This window comes from Saccoglossus kowalevskii, chromosome 6, assembly GCF_978046115.1.
Source record: "Saccoglossus kowalevskii chromosome 6, keSacKowa6.1, whole genome shotgun sequence".
NCBI lineage: Eukaryota > Metazoa > Hemichordata > Enteropneusta > Harrimaniidae > Saccoglossus > Saccoglossus kowalevskii.
Genome location: NC_140646.1, coordinates 38,502,073 through 38,527,549, shown reverse-complemented (window position 1 = coordinate 38,527,549; position 25,477 = coordinate 38,502,073). Strand labels below are relative to the sequence as shown.

The 25,477-nt window shown below is 37.4% G+C and overlaps 1 protein-coding gene across 2 annotated transcripts; it reads right to left on the bottom strand.

Annotated features, from left to right (window-relative positions):
• Nucleotides 1-1,741: 1,741 nt before the first annotated feature.
• On the bottom strand, nucleotides 1,742-24,639 carry tbx20 (Tbx20-like homeobox protein). 2 transcript variants are annotated; one of them, NM_001164991.1, is made up of 7 exons: nucleotides 24,172-24,639; nucleotides 23,530-23,782; nucleotides 17,845-18,118; nucleotides 14,187-14,345; nucleotides 11,176-11,252; nucleotides 4,166-4,293; nucleotides 1,742-3,347 (listed from the first exon to the last, which is right to left on the bottom strand). In NM_001164991.1, exons 1-7 carry the CDS (start codon nucleotides 24,410-24,412, stop codon nucleotides 3,028-3,030), a joined length of 1,452 nt encoding a protein of 483 aa, NP_001158463.1. In that variant the 5' UTR covers nucleotides 24,413-24,639; the 3' UTR covers nucleotides 1,742-3,027. The 2 variants fall into 2 exon arrangements, with proteins under 2 accessions (NP_001158463.1, XP_085355997.1); XM_085499871.1 differs by lacking the exons at nucleotides 1,742-3,347; nucleotides 4,166-4,293 and having other exon boundaries at nucleotides 11,172-11,252; nucleotides 24,172-24,412.
• Nucleotides 24,640-25,477: the final 838 nt, after the last annotated feature.

The following is a 25,477-nucleotide window of genomic DNA, read 5'->3' as shown; positions in this document are numbered from 1 at the left end:
AGACATTATATGATCGCTATGTGGGCTTGTTTTAACTGTAGGCTGTAGAATCTTCCAAAGTAACTTATTATACTATAGAAAACACAACTAAATCAGGAAGAAATCTGTTCGAGTAAAGTCACTGAGGTATTAAATTATTTATAAGAATCGAAAATATCCATTGAATTTCCATTGATACATGTATTACCTCGACGAAAACATCTGTGAATCGTTGCTGATAAAAATTTCATTTTTTTTCTATTTTTTGTTTTGTTTTTGTTTCCTATACTTTTCAGTCAATTGGAGGAAGCAAAGTACGGTTAAATTGTCAACTATACGATGTACAATAGTCTCAGGTGTAATAAATGCCTTCTTCCCAATGTAAAGGAATTCTTGCCAAACAAATGCGCTAATAATATAGATTACAAGAATTTTGAATAAAGTTTGATGGCTCTTTATGCGTACCGGTACCAAACAGTCGAACATGATTTCATCTTTGGAGCCACATATGCCGAATCACACGGAACATGGGAGTGCCCGGGGCTTCGACTTGAATGAAACAACGCCGTCAGTGAATACTTCTAAAGTTAAAAATTGCCACAGAATGTACGTAACGTTTTACGGACGGCATTGTGTTTCAGACCTCAAATAATGGCATGCATTTGACGAAGCATAATCTTTCTGTTGAAGGGATCACTTGTCTGTCGCAGTTTCACCCCAGATAAACAACAATAAAGAGAAAACTTCCAATTTGCCATGGTTGATAGCATAATGTTGCCCCAAGGTGCGGAGAAGTAATTTTTCGATTAATGGGGAAATTCTGTAACCATGCATAGAACATAGTTGGAATACAAGGCAAACGGACTCACTCTGGTAGCACCTCATTAACCTCACAAATGTCGACCCGGTTAGCAAATTGGCTTGCTTTTTTTGGCGGGCGGGGCATGGTACTCAAGGTGATATTTCAGGAAGGAAACTTGAGGCTTCACAATATTCTTCTCTCTCTTTTTTTCACTTCAATTCGTAAAATTACGTGAATGCGTAATATTCGGTGCCAATACTTGCTATCGGCGAACATTCAGTATTACTCAAGATGTTCGTGGGAAACACTGCCATGAGTACTTCCCGTGCTGATCACTTGAATAGTACAGACTTTGTAAACATTTTTTTTAAAGACCGGAGTCGTTGATGTACAGACCAATTTGCCTGTGATGCGTTTATATAGGGTTGAATGAATTACCTGCAAATGAACTGTCCTTAATGACATTGACTTTGAAATGAATATAAATTCATGTAATAATAGAGCATGAGTTTTGAGGTGCAAAATGTACAAATAAATGATGATATGTCATGTCGTGGAATCATTAATAAATATTCTGCGCGAATTGATGTTATTTCCGATAAACCACTCAACAACAAATAGTATTATTATTTCATTTGATTTTTTTTAGAATTTACCAATAATTATGTCTCTCAAAATTTTCCATGGGTGAAAATGTGACAATACTTAAAGTGTGTCCATGGCAACAAATCAAATATATAAATAGCGGGGATCATATTTAAAATGGTGGTTTGTGGGAAATAACAAAAAACACCCAGAATGTAGATTTTGAATTATGTATGTAGTCGACCACTTTGTCACTTTATATCAACACAAACCCCCTGGCCGCTGTATGACGTCACTCCCTCACGAGGCTCCAATATTGGAGACACGTGACCTGACTAAATATGGTAGCACACTAATTGCAGACTGTACTCGAGCTGATGCGTGGTAATCTCTTTATTCACAATAAATAGTAAGTATTAATTTACAAAGTGGGCAGTACACAGTATGAAGGGTAACTCAACCCAACAACTCCTGAATAAATACATAAAAATATCATTGTAATACGACGAAGCAAGGTCAAGTTATGAGTTGACGTCGTGTCGGGCTTATAAACTGATGGAATACATCGACAACGAGGGTTTCCATGGAAGTAAAGTAATTGATAAATTAATTACATTGGTGATTGTTAATTAATATTGTGTCGCGAGACATGGAGTTGTCAGCTGTTTTTAAGAGTAGTCGTTAAAATTGCCCAGTTTGCAATCATTTATATGAAGACGATGCGGTATGCTGTAAATCAAACAGTTATTAAATACCTCAAGGATAATCATTTTTAAAACCCTAGACAAGAACAATTACTTTAGCAAATATGCATAACTGGGTTGAATAACATTTATCGCAAATGACTCTCACTGCAACTATAACTGGATCGGGCTTATATTTTAACAAATGTTACCAGTAAATAAAATAATAAAACAAGCGACAGTCATTATGCAACGTCATGGTCGATATTGTCCCCATGCTACATATACAACCCGGTATGTAAAATATATTGTTTAAAAAAATCATTGTGGAAATTCAGGTCCTTCTACAGTTTAATGACGTAATAAGATGTTGTCCAATCAGAAATCAAGTACTAGTATTAAACATTGTTCAGTGGAGAAAGGTGATTATTACTTCAGTGGGAGATGACAATTCACAACAAGCTGACGTACTAGTCACACACTATGTTCACGTGAGACAATCTCATCATGGGTGTTAAAAATACAAACTGAATAATTAGCAAAAGTGTTCAATGTTAAGTATTTCAATTATACAAAGTGGCCGTGTAAGGATTTACCATACAACGCATTTGAGACGCCATTAACAATACACGCAGTGGATTAACTATATGACAGTTCACTGATACCCCGCACTCGTTACCCCTAAAGCAGACCATTTTGTACGAATCGACGTCAAAAATATGTCCAAACGTGTATTTTCACAATAAAATAAAGGTAATAAATCCAATAATCTATTCGACCAAGAAATAACGGGTGCGTGAACATCAACCCTCATTACACAAAGCATGGGCAGGTAGTACAAATACGTAAACAACGCGTTCGTTCGTTCATTTAATTCATTCTAAAGGCCCGTATGTACACGTCATAATTGTCCGACAACAAAACAGCCAGACTTCCATGTCCGGCAAGACATCAACATATCAATAAGTTCATTTTAATTTAAACAAAGGGTGTCATAACCGAAGACGGCCTGAGTGCTTGTAGCGAAGCGTAAGGCCCCTGTGAGAAGTAGCGATGATATCGTTGCAACTGTAGCGACTGGTATGCATGCGACGGAATCAACCGATTATAACGTAATGGCCCAATTGATGGATGTGGTATAGGTGTTGTCAGCGCTGTACTGCTTGTAGTTGACGTCATCACAGGGTACCCGGATGAAGAAACTAGCGGCTGAAACATCGAAAGTCCCGATATAGGAGACAATGCTAACCGTGATGGTACTGGTACTCTTATTGTGCCCTGTGACATGGAATGACCACCTGTAATGAACGACAATTAACACTGTTAATTAAGTCATCAAATATCAATGTCAAGTAATATTCCAGTCTTAATTTAGGTTGGAGTCAGTGTGTACAGTATATAAGCTCGTCAGTATCACGTTTTCTTGTTCAGCATGATACATCCAAGCTATCACTGGTTACCGTGTAGCAAACATAATCACATAAAAGTCATTAGATACCAAACATTAGAACATACACAGTTATCAGTAGTAATGGTAATCGATTAGTAAACAATAAAACATACAAATCATTGCGTAGCTAACATTAGAGAGTAAAAGTCACTTTGTAGCGAACATTGGAAAGTAAAAGTCATTGGCAGCAAATACTATAACAAACGTCATTGAGTAGCAAACTTTAGAACATAAAAATTACTGTGTACCAAACATTAGAAAGTAAAAGTTATTGAGTAGAAAACATTAGAACATAAAAATTACTGTGTACCAAACATTAGAAAGCAAAAGTCATTGAGTAGCAAACATTGGAACATAAAACTCACTTTGTAGCAAACATTGGAAAGTAAAAGTCATTGACAAATATAACATCGAGTAGGCATCACCAAACGGTTGGCAAGAGTACTTATTTGTCACTGGGTAACAAGCATTATCGCACATTATTCACCAAGACACAAACATAAACAAATATTAGTCAGCTTTTAGTAGTGAAGTAAAAATTACTGTCAAATAATAATCAAAACATTGGTACATATCAGTAAATGTAGCACCGACTTCAGCCATGGAAAATCAAAAATGCAATACGCTAAAATATATCCACACATCATTTGAGGAAATGGTTATTACCTGTTTCGTTTTTCGACGAATCGAATCCTTGACATGATTCGTATTCTTGTTCTTCATAGGCTCGTATGGGAGAACGGGCATATGTGTGTTCATGGATAAGGTTTTCCATACTGTCCATAGGAAAGAAACTGGAATTAAAAACAGATTTTTTTTTACAACTTAACGTATATTTCATGTTCCACGGCTTGTATAGCTATGTCCACGACAGATACTGAACTATTATATAAACAGAACATTCATGTTGTGTTCCTAGTACTGATAAAACCAAAATAGTAACGATGGACACTGCAGAACATTCATGTTGTGTTCCTAGTACTGATAAAACCAAAACCGTAACGATGGACACTGCAGAACATTCATGTTGTGTTCCTAGTACTGATAAAACCAAAACCGTAACGATGGAGCCTGCAGAACATTCATGTTGTGTTCCTAGTACTGATAAAACCAAAACAGTAACGATGAACACTGCAGAACATTCATGTTGTGTTCCTAGTACTGATAAAACCAAAACAGTAACGATGGAGCCTGCAGAACATTCATGTTGTGTTCCTAGTACTGATAAAACCAAAACAGTAACGATGAACACTGCAGAACATTCATGTTGTGTTCCTAGTACTGATAAAACCAAAACCGTAACGATGGAGCCTGCAGAACATTCATGTTGTGTTCCTAGTACTGATACAACCAAAACAGTAACGATGGACACTGCAGAACATTCATGTTGTGTTCCTAGTACTGATAAAACCAAAACAGTAACGATGGACCCTGTAGAACATTCATGTTGTGTTCCTAGTACTGATAAAACCAAAACCATAACGATGGACCCTGTAAAACATTCATGTTGTGTTCCTAGTACTGATAAAACCAAAACAGTAACGATGGACCCTGTAGAACATTCATGTTGTGTTCCTAGTACTGATAAAACCAAAACAGTAACGATGGACCCTGTAGAACATTCATGTTGTGTTTCTACTACTGATAAAACCAAAACAGTAACAATGGACACTGCAGAACATTCATGTTGTGTTCCTAGTACTGATAAAACCAAAACAGTAACGATGGACACTGTAGAACATTCATGTTGTGTTCCTAGTACTGATAAAACCAAAACCGTAACGATGGACCCTGTAGAACATTCATGTTGTGTTTCTACTACTGATAAAACCAAAACAGTAACGATGGACACTGCAGAAAGAACATTCATGTTGTGTTCCTAGTACTGATAAAACCAAAACAGTAACGATGGACACTGCAGAACATTCATGTTGTGTTCCTAGTACTGATAAAACCAAAACAGTAACGATGGACCCTGTAGAACATTCATGTTGTGTTCCTAATACTGATAAAACCAAAACAGTAACGATGGACCCTGCAGAACATTCATGCTATGTTCCTAGTACTGATAAAACCAAAACAGTAACGATGGACAGTGCAGAACATTCATGTTGTGTTCCTAGTACTGATAAAACCAAAACAGTAACGATGGACCCTGTAGAACATTCATGTTGTGTTCCTAGTACTGATAAAACCAAAACAGTAACGATGGACACTGCAGAACATTCATGTTATGTTCCTAGTACTGATAAAACCAAAACAGTAACGATGGACCCTGCGGAACATTTATGTTGTGTTCCTAGTACTGATAAAACCAAAACAGTAACGATGGACCCTGCAGAACATTCATGTTGTGTTCCTAGTACTGATAAAACCAAAACAGTAACGATGGACACTGCAGAACATTCATGTTGTGTTCCTAGTACTGATAAAACGAAAACAGTAACGATGGACACTGCAGAACATTCATGTTGTGTTCCTTGTACTGATAAAACCAAAACAGTAACGATGAACACTGCAGAACATTCATGTTGTGTTTCTACTACTGATAAAACCAAAACAGTAACGATGGACACTTCAGAACATTCATGTTGTGTTCCTAATACTGATAAAACCAAAACAGTAACGATGAACACTGCAGAACATTCATGTTGTGTTCCTAATACTGATAAAACCAAAACAGTAACGATGGAGCCTGCAGAACATTCATGTTGTGTTCCTAGTACTGATAAAACCAAAACAGTAACGATGGACACTTCAGAACATTTATGTTGTGTTCCTAATACTGATAAAACCAAAACAGTAACGATGGACACTGCATAACATTCATGTTATGTTCCTAGTACTGATAAAACCAAAACAGTAACGATGGACCCTGTAGAACATTCATGTTGTGTTCCTAGTACTGATAAAACCAAAACAGTAACGATGGACACTGCAGAACATTCATGTTGTGTTCCTACTACTGATAAAACCAAAACAGTAACGATGGACACTGCAGAACAATCATGTTGTGTTCCTAGTACTGATAAAACCAAAACAGTAACGATGGACACTGCAGAACAATCATGTTGTGTTCCTAGTACTGATAAAACCAAAACAGTAACGATGGACACTGCAGAACATTCACGCCAATACGCCTGTCTGACGGTATTTTCTAATGTGTCCCAATGTTCTCTTACATGCGGAAGTCATAATAAACTTTGGGGACACAAATTGTGGATATGTTACTTGTAAGTACAGTAGATATCCCATGGTGCTTTGTTTTCTATTTATGTGAACTCGTTAGTGTCGACAGTGAACACATCAACTAATACCACACGGAGAAATTACACCATCAAAGAAATGAGCGAACAATAATCGAAGGCGGTGATTTAAATCAATGATAAGATATTAATGATACTGTTGAACTATTCAAACGGTCTTTCGAGTTGAGTTAAAAACAAAATACTCCCAAGAAACTCCTTTGAATCAGAAAATGTTAAAAGTTTGCCAAAATGATGGAAGTTGAATGAGAGATGAACTGGGTTGGTAATGTAAAAGGAGCGGGTAGAAATAGATATAGATGGGAGGGAGGAGATAGAATTAGATATTATGGGGAATGATTTGAGACGAATCAGATTACACGTAGAAAGTTAAATATCCCTCAATTTGAGAGTACTATAGGGAGCTCTAAAAGAGACAATGTGAGATTGATAAATCAACAAAACGTACAAATTCAGTATTGAACATAGATTGGAATCAACAAGACGCATTTCACAGACGACAGGAGTTATCTTTAAGAAAAAAGAAAAATTGAAAAGGGAGTATCACGTACGTGGGGAACTTTGCGAGGGGGTTGTGTCTCCCAAGATAATGGAGGTATGAAATGGAAGTAACACAATGCCTTAACAAAAGTGATACGGGTATTGTTTTTTAGCAAATTTGTAGTGTTAAATTACTAAAAGCAATTGAAATATTGAGCGTGGATCGAATGACGTACAACGTCACGTAAGTGAAAAAAAGCACATTTATAGCTTGTTGACAGACGGAAAAGATATGCGTAAATCTGTAATGAAAATAGAAAGTCACGTTTTCTTAAACGATGCTACCAGAGTAACAGTCACCAATATATTGCTTCATAGCACAGAGATCGGTATTATAACTGATATTCATATTTCCAATATAATACCCGAAGTATAATAATGTGACAGTCCATGTTACAAGGATAACGCAAATTAAATACAAATATGGAGTCACATAAATTTCTAATCATACGGGTGTAAAAATAATAATACATAAAAAACGGTCAACATGATAAAAAACAGACATCTATAACATGAGCGTTATAGATGGTAATGAAAAACGTTGATCGCTGGTCTGTATAGTATAGGACATGAGATTATATGCAATTGGGTAGAGGTATCGGCTAGCAGACACACAACAGATTGCATATACGATATTAGTAGTGACAGTCTGGACTCGGCGACAGTGTTCTAACTATTTTCCCATTTAATTTACAGTCCAAGTGCTTTCAATTTGAGCATAAACACTGTAGTAATCAGTGGCCATGAAAGATGCATAAAGGACCGACACAGCAGTAACTTTCATCGCCAATCTCCGTATTCGCCGGTAAATTGCAAACATTTGTGATTTGTTTTATTCTATCTTCTTAATTAGTGCGGTGTGCTGTTATTTGGAATATTTATTTATTTACTTATTATAGTAGATTTTAATTAAATAAATTATGCCAGTGTGTTAATTGTGGATGTTGGATTATGGTTTCACTCATGTATACGTACATTTCTATTAATATTCCACCCAGGTTTGCATCGCAATACTGCGTACAGTTCCCCTGGTTTCAAACATTGGCGCTTCTTTTGTACACTGGTAAAAACTCATCGTATCACTTTGACATGCGGCGATCCTGTCCGTGAAAAATCACACTACAAACTTTGGCTATGACAAAAGACGCAATTCAAAGGTAAAAGTTTGGTCGAGTCACAGCTCTGGGCCTTGGGAAGAGATTAAGAGTTGTATAGCTGACGGCAAATTAAACAATCAGGAAGTAAAGGAAGTGCTAAACTCTATGTGTATGAGATGAACAGGGATGAGTAGCCTTCTATTGTATTAAGTACTTCATTTTTGTGAAATCACGTAAAAGCTTTCCCATTTTTTTTGGAGGAGATACAGAGTTTATATCTGCCCTGCGGCCGTCCCGCCAGCCTACTAGCGCTAACTACTGTACATGACGCTGTGTAATACCAGTAGAAAATACGGAAATTAATATGTTTAGTTTTTGCTATCGGATATTTTAATACTCTGTGAAGGCTTATTACTAGCACTGCGATGTCGGATGGACGAGGTTATTGTATCTTATATTCGCATGTAAGACAACTTATACCTTGGGCACAGTGATGAGTCTATAATTAATTACTGTGTTCAGCTTTCTGACTTCTTTCATATACTTCCATTGACTACACCCCCGGCCCGGGAAACTCGCATGCATTACGACGTTCAACGGGAATTGGCGTTACATCAAAATATACATTTACGTGGGAGCTGTTTGCTTACGTTTCAGAGACACAACCATGTTTGGGAATATATTATATAATACTAATATTTTCATGTTCAAACTCATGTCGAACATATTTGAATTGTATATGATTTAGAAGGAGATATATCTTGAAACTTCATTTAGAACTTGAGTGAAATCCGACAACTTGCCACTGAGATCAATTATAGTCCATTTTCTGGGCGACGCAAAAAAGAATTAAGATTTACGATAATTTGCATAATCCGCTGATGACTGTCTTAATCACACCAGTTAATCTTAAAATGGCCATAAAATGAAATAATTGAAGTGTTGTATTTTAACGCGGATAACTGTTTACAGATGAACTGTGAATCAAGTATGTAGGCTGACAACTATATGCAAATTATATGCAAACGACGAAGATGTCGCGATAGCTTTTATGAGATAATTGGTACGTATATCATGTGTTAAAAAAAATAACTTGTGTTGTGCAGCACTGTTAATGAACTGATATACACAATAGGTAACGATTTGCAACATACGACGAAATAATGAATTACTGTTCAAAAGTTAAGAGTTCGTATTAATTAACAGTTTTATATTAATTATGCGGGATGAAAACAACCTTTATAAGTTCATGGCAAATCATAATATTGTATGTTTTATAAGCAGTATTGTCTCTTCGACTACCATATTTTGTTGTAATATCGTAAGCTCAGATCGACACGCGGACAGTAAATGCACGTTGTATTACTATTTGACAGATCATGGGACACTGACATGCATGGTTCCGACAATACACCTGGTGTTTCACCACAGGTTGTCTAAAACGATGTGTTTCCAGATATTACACGGCGTTTCACACATAACCAGTATTATATACGTATATACAATATAGAAGGGATTTAATCATTAATTTTATATTAATAGCATACCCTACGTAGTTTAATTGCTGTTAAAAGGACCCTGTGTTAGAAAATCACGAAATAACAACACGGTATGTAAATTGAGAGAGTGGGATCTAAGTAGCCCTTTGGGCCAAACAGCAATATAGCAAATTGAACACTGAGTTTTGAAAATTGTACACGTCACATTTCTATATGTCTCACTCATATAGCAACTCCCTATGGACTATATAGACTGGTAAAAAGTGAAATTCTACAATTGACGGTTACTTGGGAGCTTTGAAGAGGACAACTGATGAAATCAAGAGATAAGGAATAGAAATTCTTTCTGATAAAACTCACGGCGGTGGAAATTGTTTTAATTCCCCTTTCGCCTTGACGACTGACTCTTATCGATGTGATCTCTCAGTTTTCCATATTTCATGTTTGGCTCGTCTGCAGGTTACCTTGAGTAAATATCATTTTATATCGCCATCTTCCATTTACGGTGTGTGTGTGTTTGACATGTGCATTTACCTAGACTGTTAATAGCCTGGGCATTCCACTATAGTAATGTGAAATGATTGTAAACTCATAATAGCTGCTGACATAGAAAGTAAAGCAAGTAAATAACACCGAATATACGGCAAGGGAAATAATTTGTAAAATATTAAAGTATTAAGCATGTACTGCGTATGTGATTCGAGCCGACGCTCGCGTCGCCTAGCTAGCGACGGCGCGTCTTTCTCTCGACTAAGTGGATCGGCGTTAATGAGTTACAGGGTCTCTGCGCGCAATAAGCTCGGCTATCAGGCATCCTTTTTGGGGGATGCACGTTTTTTTTCTACATCATGTCTATGTGATTCGCTATCCCGTCACATAATCACTTGACATACTGTGACAGTTCAAGTTCATGGATGTTTTCCCCGAGTTGTCTCCTTCATCGAAATGTCTCGAGGAGGTAAGATAGGCTCATTGGCGAGCAGTTATGTCTGAATGTCATTGTCTGTTGGTAGGAATGGGTAGTACTACAATATGACGATGTTATGAGGAGACTTTAAAAAAAATGGCAAACATCTAGTAGGATACTAAAGTGATACACTGAGGACTGGTGTTATTAAGAGGTACTTAGGGAGACCAGATGCTGGCGATTCTATGCTTATTTACGTTACCCAGGGGAGTCCAGCAGTGTGCGCACTGGTCGCATGTCGTTAACACGACACACTCGTAACATGGAAATTCTCTAGTGTTCTGGGAACAAGAAGTAAATTTCTCACCTTTCTAAATCAGTTAACCTAGACGAGTCCCTGAATCCCTTAGCGAACGGGTTACTGTCGATCTTCAACCGTGTAATCTGTATTAACAAAAAAAAAAGAGAAAACGTTTGAATATTCTCAACTACTTTCACTTTGATATGCAGTTTGTAATATTAACGTATTTTACTTTAGACCAGATTACACTCAATCCTCCGTTAAATGGTAAAAGTGCATATACCATTTATAAAATATACGGCACCCCCCTCTGATAATATTCACATATGCCATCTCAACAAAAACAATTCTTGCTTACCCGCTATGCTATTTAATTTCGGGAATACACTCTCACTTATTCATAATACAGACATATGTCATCCCAGGGAAATAGTTCTTGCATGCCATAATTATGACACATGTCAACTCATAATAATACTTATTATTTTCCGCAATTAATTTCTACCATCACACAGACATTCTTACTATAAATGATCAATTGAAATTAAATTCAAACACGTATCACGTTCAAGTTTATATTCTTGAAACGCATGACGCTCTGTGACGGCGGAAAACCCAATAAAGAAACTGGACAGTCGAATATAAGTTAGGAAGTAGTGAATGAGAGCGTGAAAAGGTTATGTTTATCTACTAAAGTCATGCTTAGATTCACCGAAGTCTTAGTTTTCAAACAAAACTGGAAACCTACAAGCAAGCCAGCTGGACGAATAAAAAATTAACAGTTTGGTAATTATATATGGGTTCATATTATCTTCTGACGTCACCCGTTGAAGACAAAATGAATTAATTTCTCGTTTAATTATCGTCATTTAGATTTACATAAAGTCATTATGAGAGGGCGTGTTAATTTCTACCCCAGTGCCCTTGACCTAAGACAAATTTTTCATAGAAAAAAGTTGTCAGTTGTGATAAACATCTGCTCCCGAATTAGAAAGACAATCGTACATCATCACTTGGTTTCCATGGAAAGAGGGAACAAGAGATGCTTATCTGTAAAATTGGGTGAGATAATTTGTAATATTCCAATCTGGAGTGGCGTTATACTGAGTCCGATATCACTTTTTAGACGTCATCAATGGTCACATGGTCCGGAATGGGACGCTTGTAAAGACGATCGCAAATATTAATATATCATATTATATATATTAATATATTTATGATCTGTTTAATTTTATGAAATATTTCGCGGTGTGTGGTGTTTTATTCTTGGTGATTTCTAAACTGATATAATCAATGCAGAAAGAAAGTGTGTCCCTCAACAACTGACGGTATGATGAATGAACTGCGGGGTTTAACCTGGCAGACATGGAGGCAATCTGTCTTGTGGAGACACCAAGTGACAGAGAGGCAAGATAACAGTAATTAATACCACGTAGAGACAAAGTGCAACTGGGGTTTTACGACAACATGCTCTCTCCTGTCGCGTTTCTCTTTACTGGCTCTTTCATTCTGCAACTGGCCCGTGTATAAAGTGACAGGCAAGCGTAAGGGTGACGCTTTTCGGAGACCGCACAAGTGACCTGATTTGTGATTGCGTATTACCATTTCGAACGATGTGTGTAACACGCGTCGCATTTGTGTCGCTGATATGGAAGATGACTCATTAAACATTGTCACATTAGCACTGAGTCCATTGAATCCATCAGCGAATTACGAAATCTTCAACTCACAAAGACTGCATTCGATGTCTTTTAAGCAAAAGCAAGCTCACGCTTACACTTAATAGTAGTGTGTTTGACAGATATTGTTCTAATTCCGCAGTTTAAGAGTAGAAATTGTCACTTTAACGGGATGCTTCATTTCAAAACAAACACAAGCCTGAAAGCCAATCGTCTGTGAGTATAAGTCGGATTATGTTTTACAATAAACTAGCAAAGGTAATGCAGTAATTATTTATGAGTTTATGTGTTATTTCGATTTAAAATGTCTATCATTCATTCAATCATTCGTTATTTCATTCATTCATTCGTTCAATTATTAAATCCTTCATTCACTGTTACTTTTACAGAATTTCACGCATAAACTCCATGATAAATGAGCACCTGTGAACACTTTGACACAACGACTTATTTTTTACGGGCTGTGTCACGGCGGGGATTTGTCTAAACTGCAAAGTCACCCTTCCTGAGATTCATTACCCCAAGTTCAAACTATGCACTTGGGCTTCGGATGTCACTGACAAGATTAACACAAAAAACGCGTGGGCCATTGTGTTTGGCTTTAACGAGACACATGAATTACGATATCACGGTTTGAGAGATAGTAAAACGAAATATTGGTGTACTTTGACGGATTGTGCCCGTATTACCTAAAGATGGTAGATAATGCGTACTAGGTTATAGGTATTGATAAGAACAGCAATAGGTATCTGTCTATTGGGGTTAGAAGTGGCTACCCAGCGCTGATTAATTGTCACGTGACAAAGAGTTGTGGCAAACCTGTAATTTCGATAATCTGTAAAGATGTCGTCAATGAGAATGAGTCCTTGCCAACCTACTCCTTATCTCAGTTGATTGCTCAGATCCAATGCACACAACAATCATACCAATTATTATTTCCTCAAACGATTTCGTGTTTTTTTTGTCAATGTAATGCGATAAACACGATTATCCGTGGGTCCTATCAACTTGATCCAAACCGATTACATCAAACAGCAGAATATAACAATATATCATCGTAATGCGGGCCATGCCAATATTGTATTTACCAATAATATTTTTCAAAAAAATACATTGCTGACCAGGAAGTTGTCGGTTAGGTGACGTCATGCGATACTCGGTTCAATTTGCAAATTCTCATTTTTGTTAAATATCATAACATTTGAAGTTTTTTATATTAATGCCATACATGTCTTATAAAGGAAGACCCTGTGTATACCGCAATTATGGAAATAATTGTTTTTATAACACCATTTCCTGCGCTGTTTTTTTTCATCACTACATATCGTTGACTTTTCTTTAATGAAATTAATATGATGGCAAAGTTCTGAAACACAACATATAATTCAAGTGACATACCAACTGGTTCTGATAGGCAGTGACCGCTGTAAACATCGTCTCTGGAAAAATAAAGGTACGACATTCTTCATTCTGCAAGCTAACAATCGGCGAAGAATTGTCTCGCTTCTTGATGATATGCACCCGGGGTTGATATCTGTGCATTGAATTTAAAATAATCTGTGCATAGGAGAAGACAAAAATATACGAGGTTTTCTGATTAGAAAATACGATATAAGTTTTTATGTAAACATTACTTGGCGATAGAAATCAAGCAATTGGATAACATGGATTTATGGGGAGGCGAATGACAGATGAAAACGAGAAAAGCTTGATAGATTAGAGATTGACCGTTGTTTACGTTGGAGGAGTTTTTGTGAGAAAAAAATGCAGCAATTCAAAGTAATGCACGATTCAATCAATGCATTGGACCACCAATATGATGTCTCGACACAGATTTTCAAGGATGAAATGCTAAATGTATTGACTCACTTAAATATACAGAATCGAATACGTTGACAACACACACGTGGTGAATAATAACTGTTTTTTCTAACGTTTGCAAATGTATTTCAGCACGGTTACTAACCGTGATTTCAGTAATCAATACTTTGTATTTAAAAATGAAGAGAATTTGCAATACAAAGATCAAACAAATTTAATGCGGGAAAGAAAATGGATTCAACTGAAACACAGCTTATACATGACGCATTGAGTTAATAAATAGATGCGATAACTAACGTTTTTGAATTCATTTACACAATCTACTTTTAAAAAACTTTATCAACATCAAAGTAGTTTTGTATATTTAACGAATCCACACATTGAATCAACAACCTCATAGTCATAAATGGAAGTTGAATGGGCCTTTATGTCAGATGCTAATTCAACTGTTCATTCCAGTTTTCAAAATACCTCGCAACATGTTACAAGCATGACGTATTTAATAATTTAAATTTAGGCGTTACGTCACAACATACTCAGAACTCTAATTACGTCATAGTTTTCAATATGACTGGTCTCGCTGACAGGTTTATCTATGGCTTCATCCACAACCTTTAGCTCGGGTTCAGGGAGTATTTACTATGGTTTAGTACTTGCAGCCTAAACGACAATCCCGATTTTGGATCTAAGTCGGCATGAAATCAAACATGGGCTGTGAAACATACATCGTCGTCCACATGGGAGCGCTCAGAGTAAGTAAGGTACCTACATAAATTAAGCAATCTTGGCATAGCAATAGGATTCCGTCAATGAGTGACGGTAAATTTGTGTACAGGTATTCCCTGATCAACACTAAAACAAGGCTGTCAAAAATCGCAAACAATTTCTCACAACCGCAAAACAAATCCGACAAAACCCCCAGTCACAAAATTCCGTAAGCCCCATCTCTACTTTAATCGCTCTGCGCATGCGCTTGTGTTGAAATGTTCAGGTGTAAGACAAGCACACAAATCTCGAGATTTCGTCAAGAGAAAGCTCTTCACGCTGCAAACTACAGCACTTGAATACAACATTTTGTTTCCTTTATAGCCGTGATAATATATCCTTGCATAAACGTGGCGGCGAACGAGAATTAGTATGATAAACCAGATTGTCTCAACACACTGATGACGCGCAGTCCCCGAATTCAATGTTTCATTATCAAATTTAAAAACACCTAGGATTACCTAGTGTATGTTATATATATATAAAGAGCATTTAAAAAGAAGCGTTCAACTTTGTATACCATGCTATTTTGACAGTGCCATGCACTCTAGATCCGATCCGACAATAGAACCATTTTCGTTCGTGAAAACGATTTGTTCTTTCAATTATCTGCTAGGTGAGTGTACTACTATTTCAACTATGCTGCAACAAAACATTTAAATGGTTTTATTTGAACATTTCGTCACCCAGAAGCGAAAACGATTAAATAGGAGAGAGTTCTTGTTTGTAATTCTGCCTTCTGACGCCGTACATCGCTCTGTCTTGTTCATTACAAACACGTAGTGCGCGGTGATTGATAGTACTTTGTTAATTAAGTTGACACAATAACACCAATATTATACAAACAATTCACTACATTGGCTTTTCTTTACCGACAATCTAATTTGGTAAATTATTCTGCCAATTTACATGGGGAGGAAAGAAAACAATAAAAGAAGTCAGCGTAGGCTTAGACTCATCAACCGGGTAAGCAAAGGCAGACCACAGAAGTGTCATCCAGAAGGTCGGTCTAACAAAACTAGTTAAATGAAAATTCACTCACTGTATATGTAGTGACAAGGTAAATGCCCACGATTCGTATTAATTTAGACGAATTATTACTTTTATGGGCTTAATCTCTAAATCCCGTGAATGATGGCACCATGTATTATGATGAAATGACTAATTAGACTCGATGACAATATCTTCTCGTTTGCAAAGATCCGCACTTCAAATCAAACCCACTCGATAAACCGATTCCCTTTATAACAACCGTCAATGAAAAGGAACAATATAACAAATTCGAATCAATTTGTTGTGGGTGATATTTCAATTTCACCGTAGAGGATTGTGGTATTAGGCAGAACGAAATAGAACCTAGCGACCTTTCACCCTCTTCTTACATGCCTACCATTGATTGATTTGGACAAAGTGACAAGCGTTAAACGAAATTAAATGTAACTTCATAATATTTTATTTTGTCGAGTCCGCGACTTAATATGCCTTTGTTCACTTGTTCTAGTCTCTAATAATTTTAACTCCTTTCAATTCCTCTAATTCAGTCATCGTAAATGAACGGAATGCTTGTTTTCGCGGGAAGGCATCACTAGCATCCTAGTACCCTCGAATTAAATCGCTCAAACTAAATGCAGTAGTGTAAATATTGATAAAATGAAATTTAAGAATTGTCTAATTCTTATGACGTTAACAATGTACACGTCCATTTTGTCAATACAACGAAATAGTTGAATGTCATCAAGTTTGGTTCCCACTCGACAAATCCTCATCACTTGCACCTATGTCATTTATTGCAATATATGTAAATGACACGTCTTAAGACAAATTGCGTGAAAAGTCTAAACGATTTCTAAAAGAGTTGCCACAATCGGGTATATTTACATCATCGATTCAACAACCATCATCATACACCGTGTTAACAGCAAATGGCTAATAAACACATCCAGAGCGCTGACGTTTTACTACGTTATTGGGAGCGCTGCAGTGCCAGTTCAAATTGTCTAGAAAGCGTTAAACTCAATCAAATACAAACAAGAAAAGAACAAACATGTCATTTTATCAAAATCACATGGGAACACAGAATACCTAGAGGAGCCATCAGCAAAGCAGCGTTAGTAGCCAGGCCCCAAACAAATACTCTGGCCATATCTCACCACTTTACAAAGTGTCTGATATTGAACAGCGATAGTGTTGTAATTGAAGGTAGATGTTGCTTGATAGATGAGCCGAAGTGTGCGTTTAAGATAGCCATTGGATGAGCCAATATGCTGCCGTCAATGTGTTAAGGTGTCAACACGTATATGTCTTAGTTGCTCGGTCAAATCATGGGGTGCACGGGGAAGCTAGCAGGCAGATTGGCGATGCGCCACATGAAGGTCGTGGAGCCGGTAGCGATTAAAATAATGACGCGCCTAAAACATGGCCGTTAAATATTTATTTTGAAAAAAATTCCGATATATAAAATATAACTTACATGTCCACTTTGGTCCAATTCATTGTTGGTAAGTTTTAGTTTTTCAAACGACACCATTTGTTTGTGTAGCTGTTCTCCGGTGAATGGTGAATCTGGGTGAACGTAAAGCCGTGCTGGTAACGGAGGATCGGCTTTACCGGCCACCAGCCACGATGACCGATGGTAGGCGTAGCGATACCGTTTGTTATCAACGGGTACGATATCAATGAGCACCACGTAGCGGGACTCTGGATTCACGTGACTGAACGAAACTCTCTGGGTAGGAAACATCCGTCTACAAAAGAAGAGGAGCATAATTTTAGTGAAGTTGCAAATTAACGGATAAATATATATCACTGGAAAAACACTAGAAACTTAGAAGACACATTTCTCAAATTATGGAAAATTTCTGATCAATAAAACGCACCGGGGTGGAGTAGGCAATTACAAAAACACGCACACTTCTACTTAGAACCATATATATAAAATCACAAATTAAATTGTACCCAGGATTATAGAATATACGCCAGATTGAAACTATAGCTTTGTACACCAAGGAGAAATAATGACGTCATATCGTTAGTGTGACACGCAAGGTTAACTCAATTGGAACCACTGTTAGTATATTGACCTTATGACCTCAGGATGAAGTTATGATTTTTATTACTGAAACTAGGGTGACTAAACAAGAACCGAACAACGATATATGTTCCTCGTCATCTCGAATTGCATAAATGCTATTCAGGAAGAACAAAATAGGTTTTAATAATAATGCCATTAAAGATGAAAAAAGCACATCCTAAAATGTTACTGAAGTCGACAATTGATATAATGTGTATTGCTTTAGGACCCCTATTAGTATCCCGTACCGTTTTCTATGTCAACATGTTATTATTAATAGCTGCCGCTGGGAAAGAGTAAACGTTATTGTCCGATTCCTTATTATACTTTTAAATATTAATAAACAACGGCGAAATGACAAACCACTTCTTATAAGTGATCATTTAAACAAGCGACCTTCAATAATTTAATTAAATAAAGTTTCAATTTCTGTACATTTTGTTTAATACCATTAATTTTCACGCGACTGTCTGTCGTGTTCTTCTCCCTCTCAGAAAATACCGGTTACACGTACCGGGCTATTACGCGTAACTATCCATATACATGGAGCTAATTTTGTTCGCTTTCCCCTTCTTCAGTTTTAGAATTGTTTGGTGCGTGTGTTTGAAACGACATGGGCGTTGAAAATGCGACTCCTGGGAGCGTTCATCAGATACTATTGAACTGTAAGGTTTCATGCTTCAACACACAGACATCTGTGTTCACATTTCATCTCTATTTTGCGTGTAAATTACGTAAATGTAACGTTCCGTGTCCAGGGTTGGCCGTACACTAAAGTGCACTACAGTAACTGTTATCGCAAACTCGTAAAACCCGACTCCAGAGTACAATAAAACAGAAAACATTGATAAACAATTTTGAAGATGAATTAACACGAAAAATAGGACGCGAAATGTTTTTAAAAAATATGAATTACTAGCTCCAGAAGACCGGTCGTTGATTCCAGTGTAGAGATGCACCACAAATTGGATAGATTGAGTAGTTGCAGAATAAAAACAGCTATCTCTCCGATCGACTGATTTAATTCTTGTATGTGAGATCACTTGTGAATAGCTGTGATCACATCAATTCTTGCATGCATGCACACACTTAGATTTGTTGTAAATACAAATTTCAGATACAAATAAAGGTGACAGCAAGTTTGGTACTGACAATAATGTTATCATGTCTACGCGACCAAATTTTAATCTTTTTGGCACATGGCTATTGTGGTAAGCCTAACTCACTTCTCACTGATTAGCGTGCTGGATTTAACGTGGATTACGAACACACAACGCAGTCAGGCGGGATTAAGAAACAAATTTTATAAAATTTGAATTATTCTGCTGTGTAGTTGTAAATCAATTTCTAGGACAGAATTGAACAGATTCGCGTGGCAATTGGAAAGTCATATGCAATGCGACGCGGAAAGTATTTTCATTTCACACGGAAATCGTGTCATGACTAATCTCGACGTGAAAGGATGTGAAAATACAAAACACGAATTATGCCAGGAAATCCGAACATTGGCAATGAACTCCTTTATTGTCTTGAAGGCTACGTTTTATTAGGTTTATTTGACATTTATGAAAATTATACATTTAAATTGAGATTAAAACAAACCGTTTTGAGTGATCGAATCTGACGGCAACAATATCGGAGACTATAAAAAAAATGGGAAGTCAAAAGCCGGGGTTTATGGATAGACAATAGTGTGTAGCTAACGCTCGGCACCCCAATTACATCCAATGTTGCAGTGTCGACGTGACTTCCTTTCATTCATCAGTAATACACAGAAAATGCTTTAAAGACAAGAAATGTTTTGTGAATCAGGCAAATGAAAAACGGAAAAGACACATCAAAGTTTAGGATGAAATGAATGCCCATTGAATTCAGGCACCTCGCTAACACTGTACATACAAAGCTGATGGCTTAGAAAGAAATCCCCGCGCGTAACGGGCAAACTAACGCTAGAACAAAAGTGTCAACAGTCGCGCTGTTAACAATTAGAATAGTCATTTCAAAGGCTTTGCACTTCATATCTCCAACGAGATTCGCGAGTCAAGAAAGGATAAATATGAAATAAATTTCAGGTCGAAATGAGATGAGTCTTGCGATGAACTAGAATTTAATAGCGCTGACGGATATAACGTTTCACTAAAATAAATTGAATGTCACTTGGCGTATATGGGAGCCAATTCTCGAGTCCGTCTTTGTCATGCATATAGGAATATGGAACATAACAAAATTGGTAGTAGTTATGAATCATTTTGTTAGCCCGTATTGATTTAGTAGAAATCAAACTTTCGTAATCACAACATTTACAGTAAACACTTCATTCAAGTTTCGGTTTTTCAATGTGCTTCTAATCTGTGTATATATTCATTGCTGGGAATGTGGATGTCAGAGACGGTGAATCATTCTGTGTTCAACGCTAGTTCAACGACTAGCACGTAATGCTTCGCGTTAAGCAACACAGTTTTACTATTTGTGCCGCCTTTTAGCAGATACAGTCACGAGTTATTGAAACTAAATGTTGAGTTTGAAAACCATGCCACCTAGAAGGGGAGATTTAACGAAATCTTCGCCACTGATAAGAATTTGTCCCACGTACTCAGCGCAGCAAGAGTACTAACGCATACAGCAACACTAGTGAAATAAATGGGCCATATTACGGTTAGGCGGTGGCGGACCAGCATTAAATGCCAATCATGTTGGTAAATTCGAACAATGAAATCAACGAGTGCAGTTGAATTATCTCAGGGTACTATCTCTAATTAATGCATAGAAATCTGACAAAAACTATTCAGTTTATAGTTGAAAGTTAAGCTCCACTGATCATTCATCATATGCGGGATTGTCTCGTGCGATACTACCGTAACACTCACACGTGGACAGCTCCGATCACACGTGAACAGTTAGAAAACAAAAAGCGTTATCACGTCAATTCCGGCGATTTACGGATACCACAACTGTTTCGGATATTTATAAGTAGTATTTGAACCCCGAAACTCAATTTTTGTATTTATTGATCACGCTGTGTTTAAACTTACTGACTAAACCGACTGATGTACGCTGATACCACGGTGTCCTGCAAGCAGAGAACAATATAAAAAAAAAACAGGCGTGCAGAGATATCTACGAAGTGCGACGGGTCGCGTTAAAGGAGGAGACACTCGTATCTCCGGCGTTGTCTAAAGTCCCGTTGCTGGCAAATGTCAAAGCAGAAGGCGTGGTTCCAAGGGCGTGTTTTCATTAAGATACCAATTATTTATTGTTGAAAAAAGAAAGGCGACGAGTCGTTTCCGGATGGCGAGTGAATGAAGTCCGACTTTTTATAGACAGAAAGATAGGTAGAGAATGAATTAGTCATTTTACTTAAGGTTTATACATTTTTTTCAACCCAAAGCTACGTAGCTAACTTTTTTTTCAAAATTGGTGTTGGAAGGGCCAACGTTGTTGGTAAAACATTGTGAATTAAAATGCAACGAGAAGGTAATACCGCGACCAGAAATATGACAGCCGACACTATTGACAAACATCCTTCGACAGAAAGTAACCACACTTTCAAGACGAGTGGTTTTCATCAACATCTAAAAATTTAAATGATTGAATTTCAACATAAAATATAACCGCAGCTAAGAAATATACACTTTTGAAACCAGATTTATAGAAATCTTTTTAGAAGGAAAAAGTGATATAATATATTTAGCGACCTCCCAAAATTTAGTTATATATTTCCTGATTTGGGTTTTATGATTTGAGGAGTTTTATTTCAATTGTTAGGCGTTTAAATAAAAATCCGCCAAACGGAGTTTTCCAATCCAATGAGACTTCAAGCGCAGCGTCCCGGTAGTGCGTGTACGTTGACATATACGTAGCAGTACTGAATTATCAGACAGAATGTTGTAGAGAAATGCCAGAGACGTAGACGGATTGTTTAATGTACCACTGGAGCCAATGTGCTGTTTGAGAAAGATTCGCCCATCTGTTCGCGTACTGCGCTTAAACCGCAACCCACATATCTTGTCGAATGAATTATCACTATTGAAACTCATACCGGCTTTCAAATATAATATTCAAAATCTGTGATATTTTCTTTTCATGTATGGTTTTAGCTTTCAATGTGTTAACATTTACAGGCTTGTACTACAATCTATAACACGATGGCAAATATGTATAGTTTACGTTAAATAATTTAATTTCAAGCCATCGCTGTAATAAAACCTTATTTTTTATCGGGAAAACTAGTTAAAAAGCAAAACATTCAACCATGGCCACTTGAGTTCTGGTAACTATAGGTCGACATGGCTGATATACTTTCATACGAGAAATATACTTCTTTTTACGACTACAAACATACTTAGTATCCGGGATTGCTCGCATTGCAACCATGTATATCGCTCGTTGTAGTGGTTGGGTGCGTTGAAGCGTGCTTGTCTAGCTCTTGTTATTGGTATTAAGCACAATTATGGGCGGACTAACATTACAGTAAGTGATCGCTGGGTTCTTCAGTCGAAGTCCTGGACAATCTTTTATCGTTACACGCATCATGCGCGCAACCATGCATGCAAAACCCTCTATTTTATTAGCAAAACACCCGAACCGTTGCTCTTTTTTTACCCCATTTCTCATGATTAATTGACTTGGATTTCTGAAACTCCTTTAAATTCACATAAACCAATGTTTTTTGTTTTGTTTTTTTTATTTATTTTGTGGATCCTTTTGCCTGTCTCCTCCCATTTTCAATATTGTTATAAAATACATTAGTGTTTTGTTAGAAGTATTTGATTGTGTTCAATGGCACTGCTCTCAAGCCCTATCATCCCGCTATTCTTTTCGCATCCCACAGGACATTAGCAGTGTCTCAATTTGTTTCGTGTTTTCATCAAGCCAACATAGGAACAAATAATGACAATTAATTACATTTAGTCCGTAATGAAGAGTTAGAAGCCGTTACTCATATAATTTCTATATCGTCAGTTGCTGAGTTTCCCATGTGGTGATCGTACTGGCACGCTCGGCCTTCGTACACAATGTGTGCAGAGTTAGTTCTGAATTTCAAAGAGTACTGTATCGGTATGACACGACGACGGGTTTACTCACCTTCCTGATTTCGTAATGATCATTTCCGTCCCCAATTCGTGAAATTTTCCCCACAATTCTTTCGTCTCTAACTTACACGTAATTTTCGACATTTCTTCACTTAACTCTCCCTGGTGAATTACAGGAGCTGTGACATTTGTGCCCAGGGCTGCTACCCCGCCTAGCTGCAAAGACGACGAACTCGTCGGTGATTTAGTGCCACTGACTTCGCCATTTCTTGGCTGGACGCAACTTGACTTTTCCACAAAATCCTCTGTAAAACAAATACACTGTATAAGAAAATTGGTATGGGACTATGCTTTGGAGGCAATAAGTTTAAGATTATCTTTATTGCTAAACTTTGGAAATCTCACCCGTTCTCGCGCTTGATACTATAGCATTTGGTCATATATGCATTATTTTTAAATAAAAAAAATAAGTTTTTTTTTTTGAAGGGCACTTTCACGCCACAGTGTCAGCTCCTCCCATTTGTCTTGCATGGTGTGTTTCCAAAGTGTAGCTTACCTCGACCTTAAATAAACCACAATGCATCATATAAGTGCCCACTCTAGTTGCGTAAATTGGACTCCCTTCATCGTCTAGTATACCATTTTGCCAGTAATTACAAGCGCAAAGTTAAATATTTGGTTAACTTCTACTTACCAAGAGGTCGGAGAGAGTGGTCCACGCCTGGGCTACAATTCCTGATGTTTCCGTTGTTGTTGTTATTGCTGCTGTTGTTGGTGTTAATAGTGGGTACAATTATTGCATTGCTTGTTTTGTCGTTGTCTTGTTGCTGGTTTTCGCTTGGATTAGTGTTTGAGTTTGAAATAAGGGCTTCAATCGAGAACGCGTTAGCCCGGGATGACATCTGTGGTTTGGTAGTAACACTGGTCGATTCCATGTTGAATATGGTTGTCGGTAGATCTGGATGTATTCTTGTTACGCCAGAGGTAGTACTTCTTCACAAAACATAAACAGCTCATAAAAAATATCAGTGAAAAGATATTCCTGAAATGTTCTGAACAACTATATAGCAGTAAGCAGTTATGAGGTATACAGATGAAGCAAAAAGATGTGTTACGACTTGTATACGTTGTTGATGTTGCACTAGACACCACGCGGCTCGGTAGTGCCAGAGACTTTGAAGTGATCAGTTTTCTAGCTTGTGCGTATATTTGTATGTACTCAGCAGGGCAGGCAGTGTAAATCTGCTGTAATTGGAGTACAATTAATTTGACGTCCGCTCCTAATCTCTATCAACACATATTCGGTCGACCAATGGTGACGGAGAACGTCATAGTTCTCTTGCCGAATGGCATTAATATTAAATATCCTATGGGAGAGCTCTAATTTTCAACACTCCACAGACATTTCCTACTCATTTCCCCCCCTTTTGCATTTTCTAGCTGCCCGTCTTCGTTAGTTGAAATGTAGGAGGGAGCAGCCTCAATTCGGTAGTGCCGCGGCGAATACAAATAGGATTTTCAAGAACTGGAAAAGTAACTGTCGACCGCTATTCGCAACGGGAAATGACGTTAGGTTGGTTCCATAGAAATGCTTTGTTCAGTCCTAATTGGGCTTACATTGCCTAGCATCAAGGAAGACCCTTCATCAAACCCCTCTGGCTAGCTAGCTGTTTATAATATTTAATTGGTTTGTTTAACTTGTCTATTTAGCGACCACACATGGGCGATTGCTGCGGGTCTGGTCTAGCAAGGGGGGGAACTGGTGTGATTTATTTAAGAAATCTTAGCAGAACGTCAACACCTACGACAAAGCGTAATTGTCGCCCAGAAAGCTAGCGTGTCTAGACAGTAAATGAACAACGGAGACAGTTGCTTTCCCTTAATAAAGTTGCTGTGTTTAACCCGTTAGTACGCAGGGTACAGGGATCATCTCTGTCATCTCCGACTCTATCTGCGTAACTTAACAATAACCTCATGTGATATCGCATTGGTGCCGCTGC